At 43.4% G+C, this 22665-nt stretch overlaps 1 protein-coding gene across 1 annotated transcript in view; it reads right to left on the reverse strand.

Annotated features, from left to right (window-relative positions):
- Window positions 1-17033: 17033 nt before the first annotated feature.
- UBL3 (ubiquitin like 3) overlaps window positions 17034-22665 on the reverse strand; it is a 66220-nt gene continuing 60588 nt past the window's right edge. The window contains exons 4-5 of the mRNA XM_006727982.3: window positions 20267-20344; window positions 17034-19967 (exon numbers count right to left, since the gene is read on the reverse strand). Of these exons, the coding sequence (XP_006728045.1) occupies window positions 19915-19967; window positions 20267-20344 (131 nt within the window). The 3' untranslated portion in view covers window positions 17034-19914. The remainder of the gene's footprint in view (window positions 19968-20266; window positions 20345-22665) is intronic.

The raw sequence follows: 22665 nt of genomic DNA on the forward strand, positions 1-22665 counted from the left end.
TGGCGGTGGGGCACAAAGGGGAGGGATTCGTGTATTATTTTGTTTTTTTTTTTTTTTTAAAGATTTTATTCATTTATTTGACAGAGACATAGTGAGAGAGGGAACACAAGCAGGGGGAGTAGGAGAGGAAGAAGCAGGCTTCCCCGCAGAGCAGGGAGCCCGATGTGGGGCTCGATCCCAGGGTCCTGGGATCAGGACCTGAGCCGAAGGCAGACGCTTAACGACTGAGCCACCCAGGCGCCCCTCGTGTATTATTTTGAAGTCAGATGTTAAGAAGCAAGCAAAACCAAGCGCAAACAAACAAGCAAACAAGAACCCTGAGGATCCTAAACTAGTGACAGCTGCGGTAGTTTGCTTCTGCTGCCCCAACAAAATGGCACAGCCCGAAGCTTGAACAACAGAGATTTGGTTTCTCAAAGTTCTGGAGGCTGGGGTTGCAGGAGGCTTGGTTTCTCCTGAGGCCTCTCTCCTTGGCGGCGTTTCTTCCCTTTGTCTTCCCGTGGCCTTTTCTCTGTGTGGGTGCTCATCCCTGGGGCTCCCCCTGTATGTGCTAATGTCCTCTTATGAGAACACCACTCCTGTGGGACCAGGGCCCGCCCTATAGGCTGCCTCATCGCTTGAATCCCCTTTCTGAAGGTCCTATCTGTCTGCAGTCACATCCTGGAGTCCTAGGGGGGAGGACTTCAACGGACGAATTTGGGGGGGGACACCATTCAGCCCGTACCACAGGATGTTCATTTTATTTTATTTATTTTATGGGAATTCAGGCTGCTTCTATCAAACGCCACACAATTTTAATAAACCCCCCGAGGACAGCAATTCCTCATGAACATTTGAACGCTAATTACAGCCTTACTTCAAGACATTTCCTAAACAATTTAAATCAAAACTGTACTCTTACCGTGACTGATTATTTGAAACTTCCAGTATTTTCATTTTAAATCCCAGACCAGACTGTGTTCCACAGCCTATCGGCTTCGATGACGACAATGTAGTTTTACACTATAGAGAGGCCAAAAGATACGCCAAAGAGGACTTTAAAAATGTGTCCGGTGGGGCACCTGGGTGGCTCAGTCCTTAAGCGTCTGTCTTCCGCTCAGGTCATGACCCCAGAGTCCTGGGATTGAGTCCCGCTTCGGGCTCCTTGCTCAGCTCCCTGCTTCTCCCTTTCCCTCTGCCTGCCTGCCTGTCTGCCTACTTGTGATCTCTCTCTCTCTGTGTCAAATAAATAAATAAAATCTTTAAAAATAAAAAAATTAAAAAAATGTCCTGCTAAACAAAATCTCAGATACTCCAGTCCCCCTCAGCTTCACTAACATGCAACCTAGGGGGCCCCTAGATCAGAATGACCAGTGTCCTTATAGAAAGGGAAGATTTGGACCCAGATGTGCAGACAGAGGGAGCCTCACGTGACCGTGAAGACCGCCCTGGGGGTGATGCTTCTACAAGCCCCGGAGCGTCAAAGATGGGCAGCGAAGGCCAGAAGCTGGGAGGGAGGCTTGGAATAAATCCTCCCTCATCGCCTCAGAAGGAATCAGCCCAGCCATGCCTTGATCTTGGACTTCTGGCCCCTAGAACTGGGAGACAATCAGCTTGTGTGTGTAAGGCACCCAGTCTGTGGTACTTTCTGGCAGCTCTGGGAAACTGATACAGTGTATTATCAATAAATAGAGTGAAAAAGAGCCCTACGGAAAGTGTCCTCAGGACGCAGGCATCCCTGGGACACGCGGTTTTCCGTCCTCTAAGTATCTGTCGAATGTGATTCTCTTCAGTGGCTTGTCCCCTGGTGGCTGTCTCTCCACATGGGCCCATGCGTGAGAGGAAGAAGGCCCGTCTCTGGCGCCGCCCAGAGCGCCTCGTTCTACCTCCGGCGAATCAAACGTCTGTGTCTGAGTGCTGCTGAAGTTGTCATTCGCTTCAAGTCATGCCTACCCCAAAGAAGGCTTCGGGTTAGAAGACACGAGCTTTATACCTCAAACTGAGCAGCGCAAACTTCTTTGCAGGCACAGATTTTCAAAGAGCACAGCGTGTGTTCAGAAGGCTCTGGGGCCTTCTGGCTCTCACGCTTGTTTATCAGCTCAGAGACCATTCTCGACGCTTTGTAGCCACAGCTACATTTCTTACTTGGGAGCTGCCTTTTCCCCGTAGCAGTTTTGGGGAACTGAGATAGAGACCCAATTTGCATTTGTGGTTCATGCACTCACCCCGTCCGCCTGAGAGCTAGGTTCTGAATGTTCTATTGCTTAGAAGTCAGGCGTCCCAGCAGCTATGGGTCAAGCACCACGAGGTCCCAATTTTAGGGGTGGTTTTTTTTTTTTTTTAAGATTTTATTTATTTATTTGAGACAGAGAGAATGAGAGAGAGAGAGCACATGAGAGGGGTGAGGGTCAGAGGGAGAAGCAGGCTCCCTCATGAGCAGGGAGCCCGATGCGGGACTCGATCCTGGGACTCCAGGATCATGACCTGAGCCGAAGGCAGTCGCTCAACCAACTGAGCCACCCAGGTGCCCAGGGGTGGTTTTTTTGTTCACGACGGATGCCTTGCCAGTAGCTGCAAATGCACCCGTAAGCAAAACACAGCTAGGATGGGTTCATTTAAAAAGGAGAAAAGAAAGGGAATTCACATCTTTTGAGCACGTACCAGGTATGGGTTTCTGTGCAGATATTAGCTCATTGAACCTCGACAAAGATAAAACCCACTTGGAGACTAGGTATTATATCTCTATTTTCACATGGAGAAACTGATGTTTAGAGAAGTTAAATTGCCTGCCCACATTCATTTGACTCGTTTGTGGTAGGCCAGGGATTCAAAAGCCACATATGTCCGACGGCGGGGCCTGCGCCTGGTCCACATTAGCGACACGGTTATGTCAAGGCCGGGCGGCCGTGCAGACACGCAGTAGAAAAGCAGGCTAGAGATCGTTGCTGTAAATGGGTATAAAACAGAGCTGAGAGTTTCCAGGCAACCAACCAACAGATTGCTGGGCTCTCATCTGATAAATAGGTCAAGGCAATTCATCAAGAAAAAAGAGACTTTCTGAGAAATTCACTCAACGATCTTTTGTAATAACGGCAGCGATATAATTATGTCCGACCTCTCCCACCGCTCAGGGACTGTCTGATCTCCGTCCCTTGGATAGCGGGGGCCAAGACGGAGTGGGTGCAGGTGTGGGAGGTGACCAGGGAGTGCGGGCAGTGCGGGGAGGTGGGTGGCAAGCACCGGAAGCAGGGTGCCACGGAGATGGCAGGCCAGAGTCAGAATGTGTGTGTGTGTGTGTGTGTGTGTGTGTGTGTGCGTGCACGCGCAAACGTGCAAACGAAGGAACCAGTGCTTGGGAAGGTCAAAGCAGATGAAAATGGGGCAAATCTGGATACATCCCTGACCCAAAGGCAATCTGCCTATGTGTTTTGTTTATTTTAAGCAGCCGCTTTGGGGTACACGTAGAAAGACGTATAAATAAACAGTCATAAACATTTTCCAACTGGCCACTGTTTCCGTCACGTTGCACCAGTCTAGTCCTAGGAAGCCATTCCTGTGGGGGGCTCGAGTCATGGGATGCCACCCTTGGATGCAGAGCCATCGAAGGACAGCTGGGGCAAATGGGTATAAAAGCAGCTACGCATTTGTGGGGTTCCCGTGCCCGTGGACGGCCTGCTGAACATGTGTGCCCCAGGCTCCCAGGTTAGTCCTCTGTGGGAGCCCGTCCTTCCGGTGATCACAGAGCCTCTGCGGTGGCCCGGGAATCGGAGCAGCAGGGCCGTTGATGGTGTCATACTGGCCTCGTGGCTCTCCAGGTCAGTCACCCCCGGCCCACTCGGGGACGCTCCTCAGCACTGACCTTCACAGAATCACGGGGGCCAGAGCCCTGTCGTCTGGGCCTGGTCGGCCATCTCCTGTGGAGCACATACTGAGAGCTTGTCCGGGACCCTCACCGGCCAGGCCTGGCCTGTGGCCTTCAGAGCTGGGCGGACAAGCTGGGTAATTGGACACATGCACGCTGCTCACTTTGTCCAGAACACAGTGACCGCCCCGAGGAGAGATGGCCTTGTTAAGAAAGAGGTCTGCTCCTCATCACTCGGTGCCTGGCTCTGCCAGCAGCAGGGGTTTCCTCCCAGCAATTCAAGTAAACAATCCCACATGTGCACAGCCGGCCTTGGGGAAAAGGTGTCAGGAAATCAAGATGCCACAGAATTTGAAATGAAATGTGTTTAAGAGCAGCTTGGCTCTCTTGACTTGGGAAGTGGCTTTTCTGCGAGGTTTAGAGTCTTAACAACTTTGGGCTCTGCTCACTCGGTCCGGCCTCTGTTTGGCAGAGGAAAGTGAGGGCTAGTTTTTCTGGGATCACAACTGGAACAGAAGAGCCGAGACCGCGACCTGCTCTGTCGGTGCGGTGCTCCCCTGTCCAGTGAAGAGGACCAGTGGGGACCACGGCGTGGTGGGGGGAGGGGGGGCAAAAGCTTCAGGGGAGACCCGGCTAGCTCTGGATCTGGAATTGGAGGCCCCGGGGAGACGGTTAGCCCCCAGGCACAGGGCAGGGGCAAATAGGGTGCTCCTGGGGCCGGAGGGGAGGCCAGCCTGGGGCGAAGGGAGAAGTCGAGCTGAGTGGTATTGCTCAGAGGTGATGACTGCAGAACCCGACGCCCAGGCTAGCTGGGTAAGCGGAGGGCATGCAGGAGCACGCATTACTCAGAGTGGAAAGGAGAAGCACGTTGCTTCCAAGCCAGGCCTCCGAGAAGGACTCCCTCAGCCTCGCTGTGACCCTCGGCTCCAGGAGACTTGAGGCCTCTGTCAGGATCAGAAAGCTGCCAAATAAGATGCTGCCCACACACCAGGCAGTCACTGCTTCCAAACCAGAACCCCCCTTCCCACCCCCCCGGCCGCAATCCGTGCCAACACGGTGGATGTCCGGGCCCTGCTTCTCTTTCCACGTACCTCACTTCTGCATGGAAATGCACCGGGTGCCTCCGACAGGGAATACCTAAATCAAAGTTGGAACCCAGCTGTGCAGGAGTCAGGAAAATGTGGTTTTAGCCTTCATTTGCGCAGCTGATGGAGGAACGCTAGGAGGGTTTGGGATGGATGTTGGACAAGCCAGTCTACAGTGTTCACTCCAAATGGAGGGCCTGGAGCCCCAGGACAGAGAGCCGTGCCTGGGAGCTTGGGTTTATGTGGTCACAAGTAAGCAGTCGCTGATGAGTGCTTGGCCAAAGGGGAGTCAGGAAGACAGTGATTTTTTAAAAAATTTTATTATTTTTTATTTATTTAAATTTTAGTTACTGAACATATAGTGCAATATTGGTTTCTGGAGTAGAATTCAGTGATTCATCACTTACTTAGAACACCCAGTGCTCATCACAACAAGTGCCCTCTTAAATATCCACCACCCATCTAGCCCATCCCCCACCAACTCCATCAACCCTCAGATTATTTTTTATCGTTAAGAGTCTCTTATGGTTTGTTTCCCTCTCTCCTTTTTTTGTTTCCCCCGTTCCCATACATTCATCTGTTTTCTTTCTTATATTCCACAATATAAATGAGATCATATGGTATTTGTCTTCCTCTGACTGACTTATTTCACTTAGCATAATACCCTCTAGTTTTATCCACGTTTTTACAAATGGCAAGATTTCATTCTTTTTGATGGCCAATATTCCAGTGTGTGTGTGTGTGTGTGTGTGTGTGTATGTGTGTGTCTATACACCCCATCTTCTTTATCCATGGATTTCTTTATCGATGGACAGTTGGGCTCTTTCCATGGTTTGGCTGTTGTAGCTAATGCTGCTACAAACATTGGGATGCATGTGTCCTTTCAAATCTGTATTTTAGGAAGCCAGTGATTTTGAAAAGACTTATCTAAAAACATTCTCCAGGGGTGCCTGGGTGGCTCAGTCGTTGAGTGTCTGCCTTCAGCTCAGGTCGTGATCTCAGGGTCCTGGGATCGAGGCCCGCATCAGGCTCCCTGCTCAACGGGAAGCCTGCTTCTCCCCCTCCCACTCCCCCTGCTTGTGTTCCCTCTCTCGCTGTGTCTCTCTCTCTCAAATAAATAAATAAAATCTTAAATAAAATAAAAAAAATAAAAAAATAAAAAAATAAAAACATTCTCCAGACTAGATTTGTCTCCAAGAAGCCTTAGGTAAAAAGGACTGTGCAGGAGATCGTTGCTGTAATATTCTAAAGTCAAAGATATTGAGGGCACAGAGTGGGGGCAATGGGGGAGAGAGGAGGAGAATAGTAACTAACAGCAAGTTGAGAATATGTGATGACTGACAAGATGGGTAACAAAATGAATCCTAAACTGTGCACAGAGACTATATCACCTGTCCTTGAACTCTCCAGTGTGTCCCCCAACGCCTGGCTTGTAGTAGGTGCCCAATATATGATTAATGAGTGAACGAGAAGGATAAGTCAAAGATGGTGAGTGATTGTCAAAAGGTAGGTGAGCAAATAATTACTTAAAACAATGAGTCAGGCAGCGCGGCTCTTATCCCTTCTTTGTAACCAGTAGCCTGAGAAGCAAATAGAAAGAGCACTTTATAAAGAGTCAAGGGGGAGACTGAGGAGCTTGAAGGATAGAGAAAGAGGAGAAAGTAACCAATGGAGCTGATTCTGCAGCAGAAATGAGAATTCTAGGACTACATCTAAATTGAGAGAGCAGCCTGAACCCTGAGGGTAGCCCCACGTGGGATTGTACAGCACCCCCAGCCAGGTGGAGGAACCCTGACTCTAGACACTCGGCGACACGCTGGCAGAGAGGGCAGGGTGGAGCTTCTCCACAGGGACTGCACGCCGCTGCAGCTGAGCTTTCTTTCCTTGATCCCTTACACCCAACCCCCATTTCCTGCCCCCTTCCCCAAACTCCAGAGCATCACAATTAGAGAACTAAGGTCTACATTTAAAAACCAAAGGACCAGACATAGCTGTAAATCGAAATGCTGACACGGAAGGAAGACTTGCGGTAATCTCAGCAAATGCAAATGGAGAAGACACAATGTTAAAGCAAACAGGGAAGATAATAGACGTGGCGCAGACATGAAGATAATCCAACATAAGAATAATTGGTGGCCCTGAAATACAGGATTGACAAATGAAGCAGAAGATGTACTCAAAGTTACAAAAAAAACTTCCCAGACAGAACTGATCCTGCAGATTAAAAGCAAACTCCATGTTCCTGGAGATTTTCACACTATAGGCTTTGTTCCAAGGTGCACCCTGGAGAAGCTATTGAACTGTAGGCATACATGAAGAAATCTCCAGGCGTCCAGAAGAACACCATCAACTATAACAGAAACGGATGCGACAGACCTCTGAATGCCTCATAGCCGTCAAGGCCTTATACGATGGATTAGTGTCTGCCAAGCTCTGAAAGAAAGTGTGACCTAAGATCATTATAACCTGTCCAGATGCCATTCAAATGTAAATGCAACAGACATCTTTAGACAGTATTATGAGTCTTCTTTTAAAAAATTTACATTAAGACCTTACCAACTGACACATAAATCATGGTTTCAAAACAAACAAAACCCATCAAGGGTAAGGAAGCTCTGATAAAGGACTAAGAAGTCCTTTATCAAAACTAAATAATTATGAGAACACGTAATTATAGAGTACAGTGTATGTCTTAGGAATCTGGAAAATACTGAAATTATCACACGACCTACAGAATTCAGAGGGGGTTGAATGGAAGAAGTATGAACATTTTCATCTATTAGAGAAAGGAGTCGATCAGTCATTCTCTGAAACTGATACATAAAGTTACAGAAATAAACAATAACGCAGCCTCTTCTTTCTTTCTCCTCCCTAATTGCTTTCTTTAATCCTACAGGGATCTTTGGGAAATAGCCCTCTGGTGCTGAAAAACTTTTATGTGACCTTAGTAATTCTTCCAGCTTCACTTCAGTTTATTTTGTCAAATGCAACTAAAATTAAGTACCTTAAAGATTAAAGACAGCTTCTATGATACGATCCCAAGTGTGTAAAAGTGATTTTGCTCATTAACTGTCTCCACCAACTATATAAATATAAAATACTCAGATCATGTTCTTAATTATGAGTGATAGGCTTGAGGTCGTCTCTGCATTAGGACTGTTTGAATTCTTCATAATAAAGCATTTTTTGTTTGTTTTTAAAATCTTTAAATTTGAGTGTAGTTGACATATAACGGTACTCTCGGGTGTAAACATAGTGACTGGACAAGTCTGTGCATTCTGCCGTGCTCCCCACAAGCGGGGCTCCCATCTGTCACCAAACAACGCTGTTGTAACGCCCTTGACTGCATGCCCTGTGCAGTGCCCTTCGTCCCCGGAACTGATTCACTCCATAACTGGAAGCCTCTACCTCCCACTCCCCTTCACCCATTTTGCCCATCCCTCTTCCCCTCTGGCAACCATTGGTTTGTTCTCTGTATTTATGGGTCTGAGATTTGATATTAAGCATTTTTTTAAAAACAAAAACAATAATTTATAATTTATTACAATAGAAAGGCTGGCGGGAGTTAGGCCAAGATGATGACTGGAGTTCATTCTGGGTGATATGAATGTGGATGATCCTTAATTGTGCAACCATCTTCATAAAAAGTCCAAAGTCCTTGGGAGGGCTTCCCAGGTCCCTCATGTCACACTCCCTGCAGACCTTTGCACCCTCCACTTCCTTCATTCCTCCATCAGAGTCATGCATTCCCTGCTCGAGGCATATTGAGCCACTCATCATTTCCCGGCCAGGTGGCCCACTCTCGTGGCCTCTTCATTTTTGTTTGCTCTGCTTGCGGCCCCCTTCCGCCCTCCCTCTCGGACGCTCCACCATGCTCCTTTTCCTAGATTATGCTTACTCCTCGTTTTGAAAATCCTTTGTTATTATTTTTTATTGTGGTAAAATATACATGAACATGACATTTTTCTTTTTAACTCTTTTTAAGTGTGACATTAAGGGGCATTCACACTGTTTTGCCGCCATCACCACCTTCATTTGCCAGGACTCTTTTCATCTCCCCAAATTGAATTTCTGTCCCCACCAAGCACTAACTCCCCGTTCCTCCCTCCACTCAACCCCTGGCAACCTTTATTCTACTTCTTACCTCCACGTATTTGCCTATTCAAGGTCCTTCGTGCAGTATTTGTCCTTCCGTGTCTGCTTACTTCCCTGGGAATGGAGCCTTCTAGGCTCATCCATGCTGTAGCACGGATGTCAGAATGTCCTTCCTTTTCAAGGCTGAATAGTATTCCATTGAATGGAAATACCACCTTTTGCTTTTCCGTTCATCTGTTGATGGACATCCGGATAGTTTCCACCTTTGGGGTACTGTGAATAATGTTGAACATTGAGCTCTGATGTACAAATCCTATTCATTTAAAGATTCTACTTGGACATTATCTTCTCCCAGAAGTCATCCCTGATTTCCTTATTTGGGAATGGTAAATAGGGAATTTACCATTGTGTTCTTGTGATATCCTGTGCATAACCCTCATACCTCTCAGGTTGTACCATAATTGCGGACATATAAGTTCTGCTTGTCATCTTCCTCCACTAGACTATTGGCTTCTTTAGAGCAGGAATCATTCCATTTCACTCAGGATCCCTGGTGGCTCACCTAATGCTTAGGACACAGGCAACACTCAGTTATATATAGAAAAGGGATTTATTGGCCAGGGTTGCAGCATATATCAGTAACACAGCTGGACCACTGATGTCAGAGAAGATAAGAAACCCAGACTTTCGAATATGCAGACCTATCAGAGTTCAGAACTGCTAGAGAAAGGGAAAAACAAAAATAAAAAACTAAACATAAAAGAAACAGTGAGATAGGAATCTCTGAAGATGTCATATCCCTGGGAGCTATTATGGTAGCAGCCCCACACCCACATTGCTGAGTCTTTAACATTTTTAAGAATTATCAGTTGCATAGTATGTTGGAGTTCTCCAGAGACACAACCAATAGGATGTATGTACATGTAGAGACAGGGATTTATTATAAGGAACTGATTCATGCAATTAGGGAGGCTGGCAAGTCCTAAGATCTGCAGTTGGCAAGCTGGAGACCCAGAGAAGCTGATCAGATTCGAAACCCAGAAAGTACTGTTTCAGTTGTAGTCTGAAGGCAGGAAAAGAGCTGATGTCCTAGTTTGAAGGCCATCAGGCAGGAAGAATTCTCTCTCACTCTGGGGAGCTTTTTGTTCTATTCGGGCCTTCAACTGATTGGATCAGGCTCACCCATATCACAGACAGCAATCTGCTTGACTCAGTCTACTGATCTAAATGTTAACCTTATCCAAAACCATCCTCACAGAAATACCCAGCACAACATCTGGTTACCGCATAGTCCAGTCAGGTCGACACATAAAATTAGCCATCACACACAGCTTCCCAAGTCATACATGTGCCCAATTTTCTGACCCAACATGGGGGTGAGACAGGGAAATAACATTCATTAGAAGAATGTGTTTGTCCTTAAAACACACATACAAGAATCTTCACGGCCTCGTTATTCGTAACAAGAAGCAACCCAAATGTGCACCAACAGTAGAATGGATTTTTAATTGCAGTATGTTCGTACAACACAGATGCTCTGCGTCCTGCTGCCAGGAGCTAGCAATGGGGAAATGATCTGGAAAGAAAACACGTAGAGGCTCGGCTCCTTACATTCCATGGCTTTCCTTTCCTCTCACTTTTCTCCAGTTTTGCTTAACTCAATTTTAGAATATGATGTTCTCAAAATAAGATTTCAAGGCAATAATAGCACTCAGGGCCATTTGTTTCCTATTTTTAGATATGCTTTCCTAGGCAGCTGTGCTCATGGGTCCCGGCCCCTAAGTGTGATGCGTGACCTGAGTACACAGCCCTGAGCGCAGACTGAGGACCTCTGAGCAGCTCTCTCCACCTCCAGAGGGCAGAGGTCTTTCCCTGCAGTGAGGTTGAGGACTACAAGGAAAAGAGGAGCAGATACTCTTGCCTGATGGCACGAGATTCACAGCTGGGGTGGGAGAATGGCCCCTCAGGGGCAAGGGGGACAGGGAGACAGGAGTAAAAAGACTCCAAAATCTCTCGAGAGGCTGCACAAGTAGCCTGGACCCTTCAATAATATCAATGTCCTGAAAGACAAAAACTACAGGGGATTCCCCTGGGAGAAAGAAGACTAAAGTGGTGTGACCAATGAGATATGTGATACTTGAGTGGACTCTAGATTGGGGCGGGGGACAACTTAAAGGGTGTTATTGGGACAATTGTGGAAATTTCAATATTGGCTGTATTATAAGTAATATACTTTAAATCAGTTAAATTTCCTGAATATGAAAGGAATTTCCTGAATATTTCTTAGAAAATAGGTGCTACAGGATTTCGGGGTAAAGAAACACGAGATCTGCACTTCCAAAGGACTCAGGACTCACCCCCAAATCTTTGTTTCTTTGTATTCCATGTACCTCTTTCTCTCTATGGTTATATAGAGAGAAAGCACATGTGGCAAAATGGTAACAAATGATGGTTAGGTTGACGAAGGATATATGGGTTTTCACTGACCGTTTTTGCAACTTTTCTGTAGGTTTGGAATTTTTCAAATATAAAATGGGGAAAAATTTTAAAATTTGCATTCTTCATATAGTCAAGCATTTGACATTTTCTTACTAATTTCTTTATTCTTTATCTATTTATGTATTTTTTGAGAGAGAGGGGGGCAGAAGGAGAGGGAGAGAGAGAATCTCAAGCAGACTCCAAGCACAGCATGGAGCCTGACGAGGGGCTCAACCCCAGAACCCCAAGATCATAACCTGAGCCGAAATCAAGAGTTGGACGCTTAACCGACTGAGCCACCCAGGTGCCCCTCTTAGTAATTTCTTGTATTGGTTTATGTGTCGAAATGTTTGAAATTGCCTACATGTCCATAATTAGGTGACTGGGTGAGGTGCAGGAAGCTCAGAGGTGGCCTCTACATCCCCAGTGCTCTGTGTGTGTGTTTCCTGGTGTGAGGTCCGTGTGTGTTAAATATTTCTTAGTTTTTATGGAGGTCTAACTTATATCCGGAAATTACATACAGTCAAGTACGTAAACCTTAAGTGAATAGCGTGATTAATTTTTACCTGTGTATGCGTGCCCTTGTAACCATTTCAAGATACAGGACGTTTTCAGCACCGCTGAAGACCCCCTCATTCTCTCTCCTAGTTAATAGCACCCCTTCCCAGCAAAGGGTGACATTATTCGGGCTCTGTCACCATAGACTAGCTTTGCCTGTTTGTGAACTTTATTTAAATGAGCTCATACAGTATGTATTCCTTCATGTCTGGCTTCTTCCTTTAATAATGTTGCATGCAGCATAACAGTGGTTTGTTGTTTTATGCTGCTTAGTGATATTCCCTTGTAGGAATATTCCATAATTTGAAAATCCATTCTACTGTTGATGGACACTTGGGTTGCTTCTTGTTTATGAATAAAGTGGCTATAAAGATTCTTGTACATGTATTTTATGGACAAACACATTCTTTTCTGTTGGGTATTTATCCAGGAGTAGAATTTCTAGGTCACAAGATGGTCATATTTTTAGCTTTGGTAGCTACTACAAAATAGTTTTGTACAACAGTTGTTCTAAATTACATTCTCACCAAGAATATATGAGCATTGCTTCAAAACCTTGCCAACACTTGATACTGTCATTCCTTTTAATTTTAGCCATCCTGGTGAGGGTGTAGTGCTATTCCACTGTAATTTTAACATTATACATTAAATGCATACATGAAAATGATATGCCTATAAAATGGAGTATTATTACATAGCTACCAACAAATGTGTTTTCAAAGATTTAATATTCTGGGGATATACTTATGTTAAAGAAGAAAAATAATATATAAACTTGGTACATAGTCTGTTGTTTTTATTTTAATAAAGTGTACATACTAAGGAGGACTAGAAGAAGTTCACCAAGATACTCTAGTAGTTGGCTCTGGATGATTGGATTGGTTTCTTTTTCCTCATACTTTTCTGTAGTCATGAGATGTTCTACAATGAGCAAATATTAATTTTAGAAACAAAAGAGAACAACAAAGAATATTTTCAAGAATAGTCTCTGCTTCAGAAAGTGAACTTCGATGTTCAAAAAATAAACTACACTTCTCTGGGCCTGCTCTGTCACCTGTCACATGAGCCCACATCAGGACCCTAGAATGGTGCTTGTCACCAAGCGAACACTCAGTCAATGGCCACTTTCGAAAACACAGTACTTCTAGGACTGCAGGGGAGGTAGTACCCTCAAGGGAAGGTTCGAAAATGAAAGAGAACCTTCCAGGTTGTGACAATACGGCAGATTTCTGCTGGATCCTGACAGGGTTTCTGGAATGAGGAGAGGAAATGGGGCACATGGGGATTGGGGATCGCGGTGAGGACACCAAGAGGGCTGTCTGCGCCTCCTTGTGGGGGTGAGCATGTGCGAGGGTCAGCAGGAGGGAGGGGGCCTGGGGCCCCCCTCCACTCCTGACAACAGGACAGGAGCGGCCGAGCCTGTGTTCCCTAGAATCGGGAAATGTGAGTGGTCTGGGTTCTGGGGGCTTGAGACCACGGGAGCTGGCACCTGATTCCTGCCTCCACCAGCTCACTGGGCTTCCAACCCCACTCGAACTGTACTTACTCCCAGCCCTCCACTGCGCTCGCTTGTATTCTTGCTCTTTAAGTGGTCCTGTTTCGGGTCACCGGCAGAAATTCAGGCGACTCCTCCAAGCCACAAGTGTGCAGCCTTGCTTTGGCTGACGTGAGAGGCCCAGGCATCGATATTAAAAATGTATATATATAAAAAATTCCCTCGGTGATTCTAAGGGGCAGCCAGGGTTGACAACCAGTGGTGTATCCCTGCTTTGTTCTTTTTTTTTTTCGAACACAGCAAACACGTACTTTTTATTTTCTGTCAACTCCAGCTCATTCCAGGCCTTTCTGACACGATGTGCAGGGGTGTTGGGACACTTACTATCCCCATCTTTGATTTATATGTCCAAACTCTCATTTTCTGCTTGTGCCTTTTAAAAAATTACGATTGGGGAGCTGGCCTGGGGCCATGATGGTGTCTTTAGAGGTCCCGGTTTTCCTTCACCATCAGGATAATTTGCGACTATCTAGTCAGAGATTTATTTCTGAGAGATGTGAACACAGAATCATCAAATTGCTCATCTTTTTGCAAGCTAATTTCATAAAGTTGGAGTATGGGTTGTAGCATTCCCTTCTATGCATCATTAGGGATGTCTTTGAGTGGAAGTGGGGCAAAACCCCAATAAATGTATGAGATGGCCTCTCAAGTCTAGAGCGTGGGCTCCACACTGGGCAAACCCCGCAGCTCTGCCATGTCCCCAAGGGCCCGGTGTTTTTCTCTCTTTCTGCTCTGCAACCTCAGGGTGCCGGCTTTGCCCTCCAGGCCACAGTGGCTTTAGTCAGGACACCCAGACAGAATGATGTCCAGAGGCAAAAGTCTCTTGTAAGGTCACCTTGAGCATGAGAACTTTCCCCAGAAACTCCATCAGCAGAGTTCCCTTTAAGTTTCCTTTGCCGGGATTGGTCCCATGCCCGCTCCCGAACCCATCACACCAAAGGGAATGGGGCTTTTTAAGCCCTGGTGATGGGAGAAAGGCACACTTGCCTGAGCCACACTGCAGGGCGGGGGGGGGGGACAAATAGCGTAACAACATCCGAGCCCAGCCAGCAAGAGGGGAGTGTGCTGGAGAAATCTACGAGGGCACGGCTCTGTGATGGCATTACCGGCAAGGCAAGAGCCAACAGAGTGTCTTAGCGAGTAAGAGGTCCTGCTCCATGGGCACAGTAGCCAGCTGGCCTCGGTGGTTCGAGGTAGAATCAGAAATCGGTTGCCCGAATCTGAAGTATTGGCCCTTATTTTTGTCTCTGCTCCCCATCATCAGACACTCCTCACCCCCTTCACCGCTCATGTCTGTGAAGTTCCACGTATGTGTCTTCTTGACATAGTGCTGCTTCCCACCCTTACTAGACCTACCTCTTTTGGACAATGTCTATGTGTACTTTTACCTCTGGGTCAACAAATCCCATCGCAAGTTTTGACAGAGTTATGTCCTTGTGTTAATATGTCCAGTCCTGTGCTTACTGTCCAAGCTCTGGAACCTGGCATCCCTAGCTGAAGCCATGTCTCATCAGTGAATTACTGGGTCCTCTACATTTCCTCTAATGTAAGGCTTATTTTTAAGATCTCCCCACTTCTTGTCGTTTTAGAAGTCTCTGAACATAGAATCGTCCATGTCTTTTCTGACATTTTTGTAAGCTATTTTTGTAAAGTTTAGAGTACATGTTGATGCCTAGCACTTAATTTTTGACAAAGACTTTTAACAGTTTTGCCAGTTTGTCATAGAAGTTTTGGGGCAAAACAGTGCTCTAAATATTTTAAAATAATCCTTATGAGCCTACAAAATAGGTATGATTCTTATTCTATATATGAAAAAATTGAAGCCCACAGATTAAATAACTTGTTCAAAGTCATCAGCTTGAAGCCAGGCCGGACTCCAAAGTCCAGATATTCTCATGGTATTCTGAAATCTGAGGACTGAATATCCGTCAAATGGACTGTTAAAATGATCAGAGTTTAAAAGGTGCCTCCGAGAAATGTGAGGGGAAGTGGCAAATTAGTGGCAGTCATTAAGCGATGCCCCCAGAGGACACTGAGATGCAGGGGGGTGGGGTGGCTGAGACAGCCAGGCTCCAGATTGCTGGGAAAATTATCAGACAATTGAGAACTGAATAACCACCCCCTGCTCCGCACTGTATTGTTATATGGAATGTCTGGACAGTCTAAAAGCAGCACCAGTTGGAACCTTAAGGTTCCAGGACCACTTAGGGTCAGTCACTCCTCCCCTCCAGATTCTGTCCCCTCCTTGTGTTATTTGAATGAAGTTTCTCTTAATACACTGTAGACTTCTTTCACACCAAAATATGACTCAAGAAATGTAAAAAATAAAAATGAGATAATGAATAATGTTTGAACACGCAATAACTATACTTTACACCCAGGTAGATTCTCACGACTCGAAAACAAATCACTTCAAAGCTACTTTAAGAAACGTGTGTTTACCTCTCACTGGCTGCATCATAGGAGACTGACACTCCCTTTGCTCCGCTGTTGATTGCCTAGGTCTGCGCTGTATTCTTTTTTTTTTTTTAAAGATTTTATTTCAGACAGAGAGAGAGCACGAGCGGGGGAGGGGGAGAGGGAGAAGCAGGCTCCTGGCTGAGCTGGGAACCCGACGTGGTGCTCGATCCCAGGACCCCGGGACCATGCCCTGAGCCAAAGGCAGACACCCAACTGACTGAGCCACCCAGGCGCCCCTATTCTGTATTTCTTGAAAGTTGTGATTTTGAAAAAGAGGCCGAACATACAAAATAATATTAAAGGATGAACATTTGACATCATTGTCAAAGACCACCAAATAAGTGAAAGTTTTTCATGTTCTAGTGCTGGTTTAAACTTGACTCTCCAAGGATTACATGTTTCTCACTTAATTTTGCTGGTGAGCTCTTCCGGAAGCCATGTCCCCCGCCCCCCAAGTCTGTAAATGAGCTTCATGGGTGTTACAGTCTTGGGAAGAAAGCGCACCAGAAGGCTGGGGGAGAGGGGGCACAGTGGTCACCTGCTGCCATAGCCAAGAAGCCCACTGCCCCCAGGCCAGGGAGACCATGCTTAGATAGCAGCCAGAGGCCTGCAGTTCTCTTCCAGCCATAATTCTAGGTTATGTACTCTTCTCTCAAGCCCTCCTCTCACCTACTTAGTGTTCAGCTAACAAGCGACTGTATTACAAAATGGTAATGGAAAAAACCTGAAGACATGCCCGTGACAATGACCAGTAAGGATGGTGTGAAGGCATGCTAAATTTTGATTGATCATTTCTCTTTGATTTTGTTAAAATGAAAGAATAAAGGCTGGTGCAGTGTGATTTTACTGGAAAATGTAATGAAATAAATTAAAAGGAATAAAAGAGAAAAGCAGTAGAGACAAAGAACAGGGAAATACACCAAAATTACAAATAGAAGTCATTTAAAAGAAGAATATATCCTACAGCAGATGAAGAAAGTTTTAATTTCTTTTCACATTAAACATTGTTTACCACAATCAGCTAACAGAAATTACTGCAACATTGGTCAAGATGACATAAAACTAAGGATAAATGTTTGTTATGAGAAAACCTCATTTAATGTGACTGGCGATGTTAGATACCCTATTTTTCATGACAGGATTTAAGATACAACCTATCTTGGAACAGAAAGCAAATAATTCAGATCAAGGAGACATGCTGAGATTTTAATAAAGAAGAAAAGCTTTGCCTTGTCCAGAACACTTAACAAAGTCTAGGATAATTTAGGTAAAAGAGGTGAATTAGACACCAAGCGCTGGGCAGGATCACAGGCCCACAATTCAGGCTTTATTTACATTACTGAATCTATGCAGCTTTTACCTCTCGGTAAGTGAGCTGTTATTTTTGGCAGAGGGATCTTTAATAGTAGCCTTGGATATGATTAATCATATTTTAACCTCAGGCAGTCCAAGGAACTATTTTCAAAGGGACAGTTGAGTATTTTCATGGATATACTATTAAGGCATCTCAATTTTTGGTGTTTTCAGTATATAATTTTACTGCTTTTTTTTTCCACTTTGCACAACAATGTTATCAGGAATTAAGTGACACAATTCCTTCTCTACTAATGAACCGGTTTATCCATTTTGCAAACTTTAAATTGAGGTCTTGTAAAAGGGAAATTTATAACATGGGAACACACAGAAAAATATATTGAAAACCAACAGAGAATTATTTTTTAAACAATCATAAAAATTCAATCATAATTAACTGATAGTCTAACTTTGGAAAGACAGAGAGTAATTAGAATTAAAATAGGTATTAAAAATAATTACCAGTAGTTTGTTTTACAAAAGAAGAACAGAGCCATAAATGGCTTAATTGCCCAATTAAGTAACTATCAGATTCCTCTTTAGTCAACACTAGGAATTCACATTTGAGCTAGTCAACAAAGCATATAAATATTTAGCATCTGAATACAACATTTTAGTGATGACAGAGACTGCATAATGCTGTCCAGTGTTGCTCTGGGCACAAATTAACCAGGTTAAATATCAAAGATACACGGTGAATACTCTGAAACCAACAATAGAATATTAAACAAATTTCTTAAAGATTCAGAAACAAAAGTAGAAAACAAATTTTAACATGGATGAGATGGTGCTTAAACAACAATCGACTTAATCAAGACCTTTAAAATTACCACTGAAATGCACTATGATATTTTTTAGTTTACAGAAAGAGTAAGTACAGGTTGCAGAAAGAAAATCTTTAGTGCTATTTACATTTGGTTTAAAACTCTGCTCTATACAAATTTAATTCTGATCAGTATGAACAATATTTTCGTAGATCTACTGCATATAAAGCCTCTTCATCAAAGCATTGACAATGAACAAAATAACCTGATTACCTTTAGACAAAGCTGACCATCTGAAACCATTTACACTGAATGTTTTTAAGGGCCACGGACACTTACTATTTAAGTACAGAACATAATGTCAGCCTGCAACTTCATTTTTATAAAGGCTAAAGTTATTTATATGGAATACTGTTCTATATACTACACGCCAATCTATATTTAAGTTCTATAGTTAGGTATTTTATAAGTTTTTTATTAAATATATTCTACACATATTTGTAATTTCATCCAGGAAGAATTTCTTCCCAGTGAAAAAATATAAAATCTTTTATATTTTTACAGGTTTAGATGAAACTAGCTCATGCTTTAGTGCTGTGCAAATTATTTTAGCATATCAATTTTTAAATTATTGGTACAAAACAAAAGAATGGCATCCTTATTCATGTAGTATGCCTTAAAAGTCAACTTTTGATTTTAATACAATTGCAAGCACTAATACCAAATGCAAACTACATAAAGAAACAAAATTAGTTACTATGGAGAATTATTTAAATTTTAAGAATTCATCTGAACTCTAATGAATGAGTGTGACACTGGACACAGTTTACAGATGAGCAATAATTATGGAAAAATTCAATTTGCTGATCTTCAAATACATGAAGCTGATGAGTAAATGAGGTTTTCTATTATCTCTGCGCGGCAATGCAAGTCTATGAGTATGGAATTGACCCTCCCACGTTAAGGCTAGGAAGCGCGCCCGCACCCCTGTTGTGCTGTGTGGACAAGCACTCGGTGACCGCGTGACTGAGGAGTGCGTGTGTGAAAGGAAAAGAAATTTGTTTCATCAGCTCTCCGCTGAGTGCTTTAAACAACAGGCACATTTTGTTTTCTCGTTTGTTGCAGTGAAAATAGTCACACTCGGTTTTGTATTCTGTGCCAGGGCAGCCCCCATGGCTGACTGATATAATTCACCCAACATTTCAGTTTCTTTTCCATTTTTCCCTCTCCAGTTGGCCCACTAATTAACTTCATTAATTGCTGAGTGTTTTCCAGTGTGGAATATTGTATTTCTGAGCATTTCTAGGTGCCATAAACCATGCTGTAAATTCTGCTGATGAAGAAAATAATGTCAATCTTTTTTAGTGCAAACTATATTTGGAACACTTGATTTGTTAGTTCTGGTGATGAAAATTTCTGTGGTAGCAGAATGGCTTCCGCTAGGAAAGAGAACTTAACTCTGCCCCCCGAGATTGACAGCATTCAAAAACCAATATATTTTAAAACTCTCAACATAAAGACACTAGAAATAAAAAAATCGTAGTGAAAAATGTTCTTGGTTCTTTTTACTCTGATGCGAGAAGATGAGAGTGTTCACGAGATTATTCAGTTCCATGGATTTACAGGCAGACTCTTCCTAAGGGTTTCTGAAGCAATGTTGGGTCTCTTCTGTCCCAGCAGCATGAAAGACAAAGACCACATCACAGCACACCTAGCAGACAGTGTTTACAGGATTACACAACAATTACTCTCTCCAGTCTTTTCGCGATTCCTCTGACCTGGAGAAAATGCAGAAAAGCCTGGTTTATAAAAATCCTCAAATGGGGGGGGGGTGGCATCCAAACATTATAAGAATTTTTTTTTAATGTTTGCAATTTTTTAAATTAAAAAGCTATAATTATAATTATAGCCTGTTTTAATTATAGCCCGTTTCCAGGATGTCTGGTTATTTGCTTAACAAGCTCTGTTCATAAACAATGAAAACTTCCTTTCCCTCAGAAGGTCCAAAAACACAGAACCATTTTTGAGTGCCTGTCTCCGTGGCTTGAGTGAGAAGCCTCTGCAGGCTGTGGCTTACCTTGAGAATTGGGCTCTGGCAATGTCTCTCTGGCCACCAAATGCATCACCGTTGTTTTGCCAAAAGGAAGTTTTAATGCTATGGGAAAAGCAGAAGATAGTCTGTTACATATATACTGACCTACTGAAATCACTAATCAGAATTGAAACCATTTAAAGAATTGACTGCTTTTTGTAGGACCTCCTCAACAGACTGAATTTCTGACCAGTTAGAGCATCTCTTACAAAATGAAATTAGGTTAATATTATCACAGAAACAAGTCAGGAAATTATTCTGCCCAGCTATGGCCCTTAGTCTGACACCAATACCCATACTGTTGAAGGAAGGGGAAAGAGAAAATAGATAATTAATTAACATTGGAGATAACCTTCAGAGGAGAAAAGGAACTAAAAAAAGTTTTTGAGATTAGGGAAAGTTTCTAGATTAGGGAAAAGTTTAGATTAAGAGATATTTGTTTCTGAATCTAATTATCAGTCTAATATGCAGTCACCTAATAAAATTACTGCATTGAACAGGCCACTATAATGCAGAAAAAGAACGAACAACAAACTTAATTTTAAATATTTATTCTCAACCCTATATTATTCAATGAAAAAATAATTTTCTTTAAAAGGTTACTTTAAGAGAATCACTATCTTGGCATTATTAATAATTACTGTTTTCTAATCAGGTCTTAATTTAAAAGGCTTTTCTCATTCATAATAAAAAATTTTATTATGAAATATTTCAGACATAGAATGATATAACACACACCATGTATCCATGAACCACTTAAGCAAATATAGACATTAAGTTTCATGGTGAATCTCTGTTATTCTGTGTATAAAATTAGAAGCAGCCAGTATATCTAACTTATAAAGTTATTTCCATAGTTGAGATTTAACTACTTTCTCTTCACTAACTACAAACTTAAGGCAGGCTTAAGATCATTACTTAGCAAGTATGATCCTCCTGCTACCTGCTTTTTAAATCTTGCTCCATAGGATGATGGTTAACATGTAGTCCTAAATATCTTCAATATCATTCATATTTCATGTAATCAAGGTGAGTTTCCATCTTACTTAAAGTTGGCCAGCCATTATTTGGTCTATTCTCTTAACTTCCCAAGTTCAAATGAAGTATGATGGCCCGTAAATACATGCTCTGATGAAATAAGAGGAGGGCTTTTTCTGGATAATCTCCTAGGGCTGATTTAACATTAAAATGCAAATAAAACTTTATATTATAAAATTTTTCATTAAATGTACTGGGAAAGACTGACTGAACTTAAGGTTGCATATCACTCTCCTATCATCTCCTGGACTCCAGTAAGCCGGATCCGGGTTGAAAATCACATCTCCACTACTTGCCAATGTGAGATGAGGCATGAGCGAGTCATTTACCTGCTCCCCCGGCCTCAGTTTCCTCTACCCAAATAGAGACAGTAATTCTATGACCTGCCCTTTACAGCTGTATTGACTAAATGAAACAATCCAAGGAAAGTGCTTGTCCAGGGCTTGGCACAAAGAAAACATGCAGTAAATATTACCCTCATCATCATCACCATCATTTTGAGAAAGCAAGGAAGATAGATCTCAGAAAACAGGTAAGTGAATGGAGCTGTACATTTAGAGAAGTGTGGACAGGCCTGGAAAGATGCTGAGTGGCTTACCATTTGAAGCTAGGGATTATTATTTTCTTTCTCCATTTGAATTTTAACTGGAAATAGTAGATATGGATGCTAACAGTATCAAAGAAGGGAAAAGAAGAAGGATACAAGAATTTAAAAGGCTTTCTCTTTCCTTCACTGTGGAGGCTTCTGCTCTCTATTATGACTCTGTACAATATCTAGAACAGTTTTCTTTTAAAGATTTTATTTATTCATTTGAGAGAGAGAGGGAAACAGCAAGAGAGAGTAGGAGTTGGGGGGGAGGGGCAGAGGGAGAAGGGGAGAAGCAGACTTCCTGCTGAGCAGGGACCCCTATGCTGGGCTGGATCCCAGAACCCTGGGATCATGACCTGAGCAGAAGGCAGATGCTTTACTGACTGAGCCACCCAGGTGCCCCCAGAACAGTTTTCAACCTCACATAAAAATCACCCAGGATTTCAATTCAGTAGTAGATGGGGAGATGGGGAAAAAGGGAGGGGGAAAAGAAAAGGGGAAGGGGAGGGAGGGAGGAAGAAACAGAAGGAGGGAGAGAGGGAGGGAGGGAGACAGTGAAAACTCTCCTCCAACTAGCCAGCACACAGAAATCTGCATTTCAAAATAAGTACCTCAGTTGATTCCTGATTGAATACCAGTCTCCACCACATTTTGGGAAAGAATGAACTGCAATGTATTGAGTGTCAAACTTGTAACTGATCTTCTTTATCCTTAGTAAGACTGTTATCACACCTGTTCTTTAGTAGACTGAAATTCT

This window comes from Leptonychotes weddellii, chromosome 3, assembly GCF_054177405.1.
Source record: "Leptonychotes weddellii isolate Sample4059 chromosome 3, ASM5417740v2, whole genome shotgun sequence".
NCBI lineage: Eukaryota > Metazoa > Chordata > Mammalia > Carnivora > Phocidae > Leptonychotes > Leptonychotes weddellii.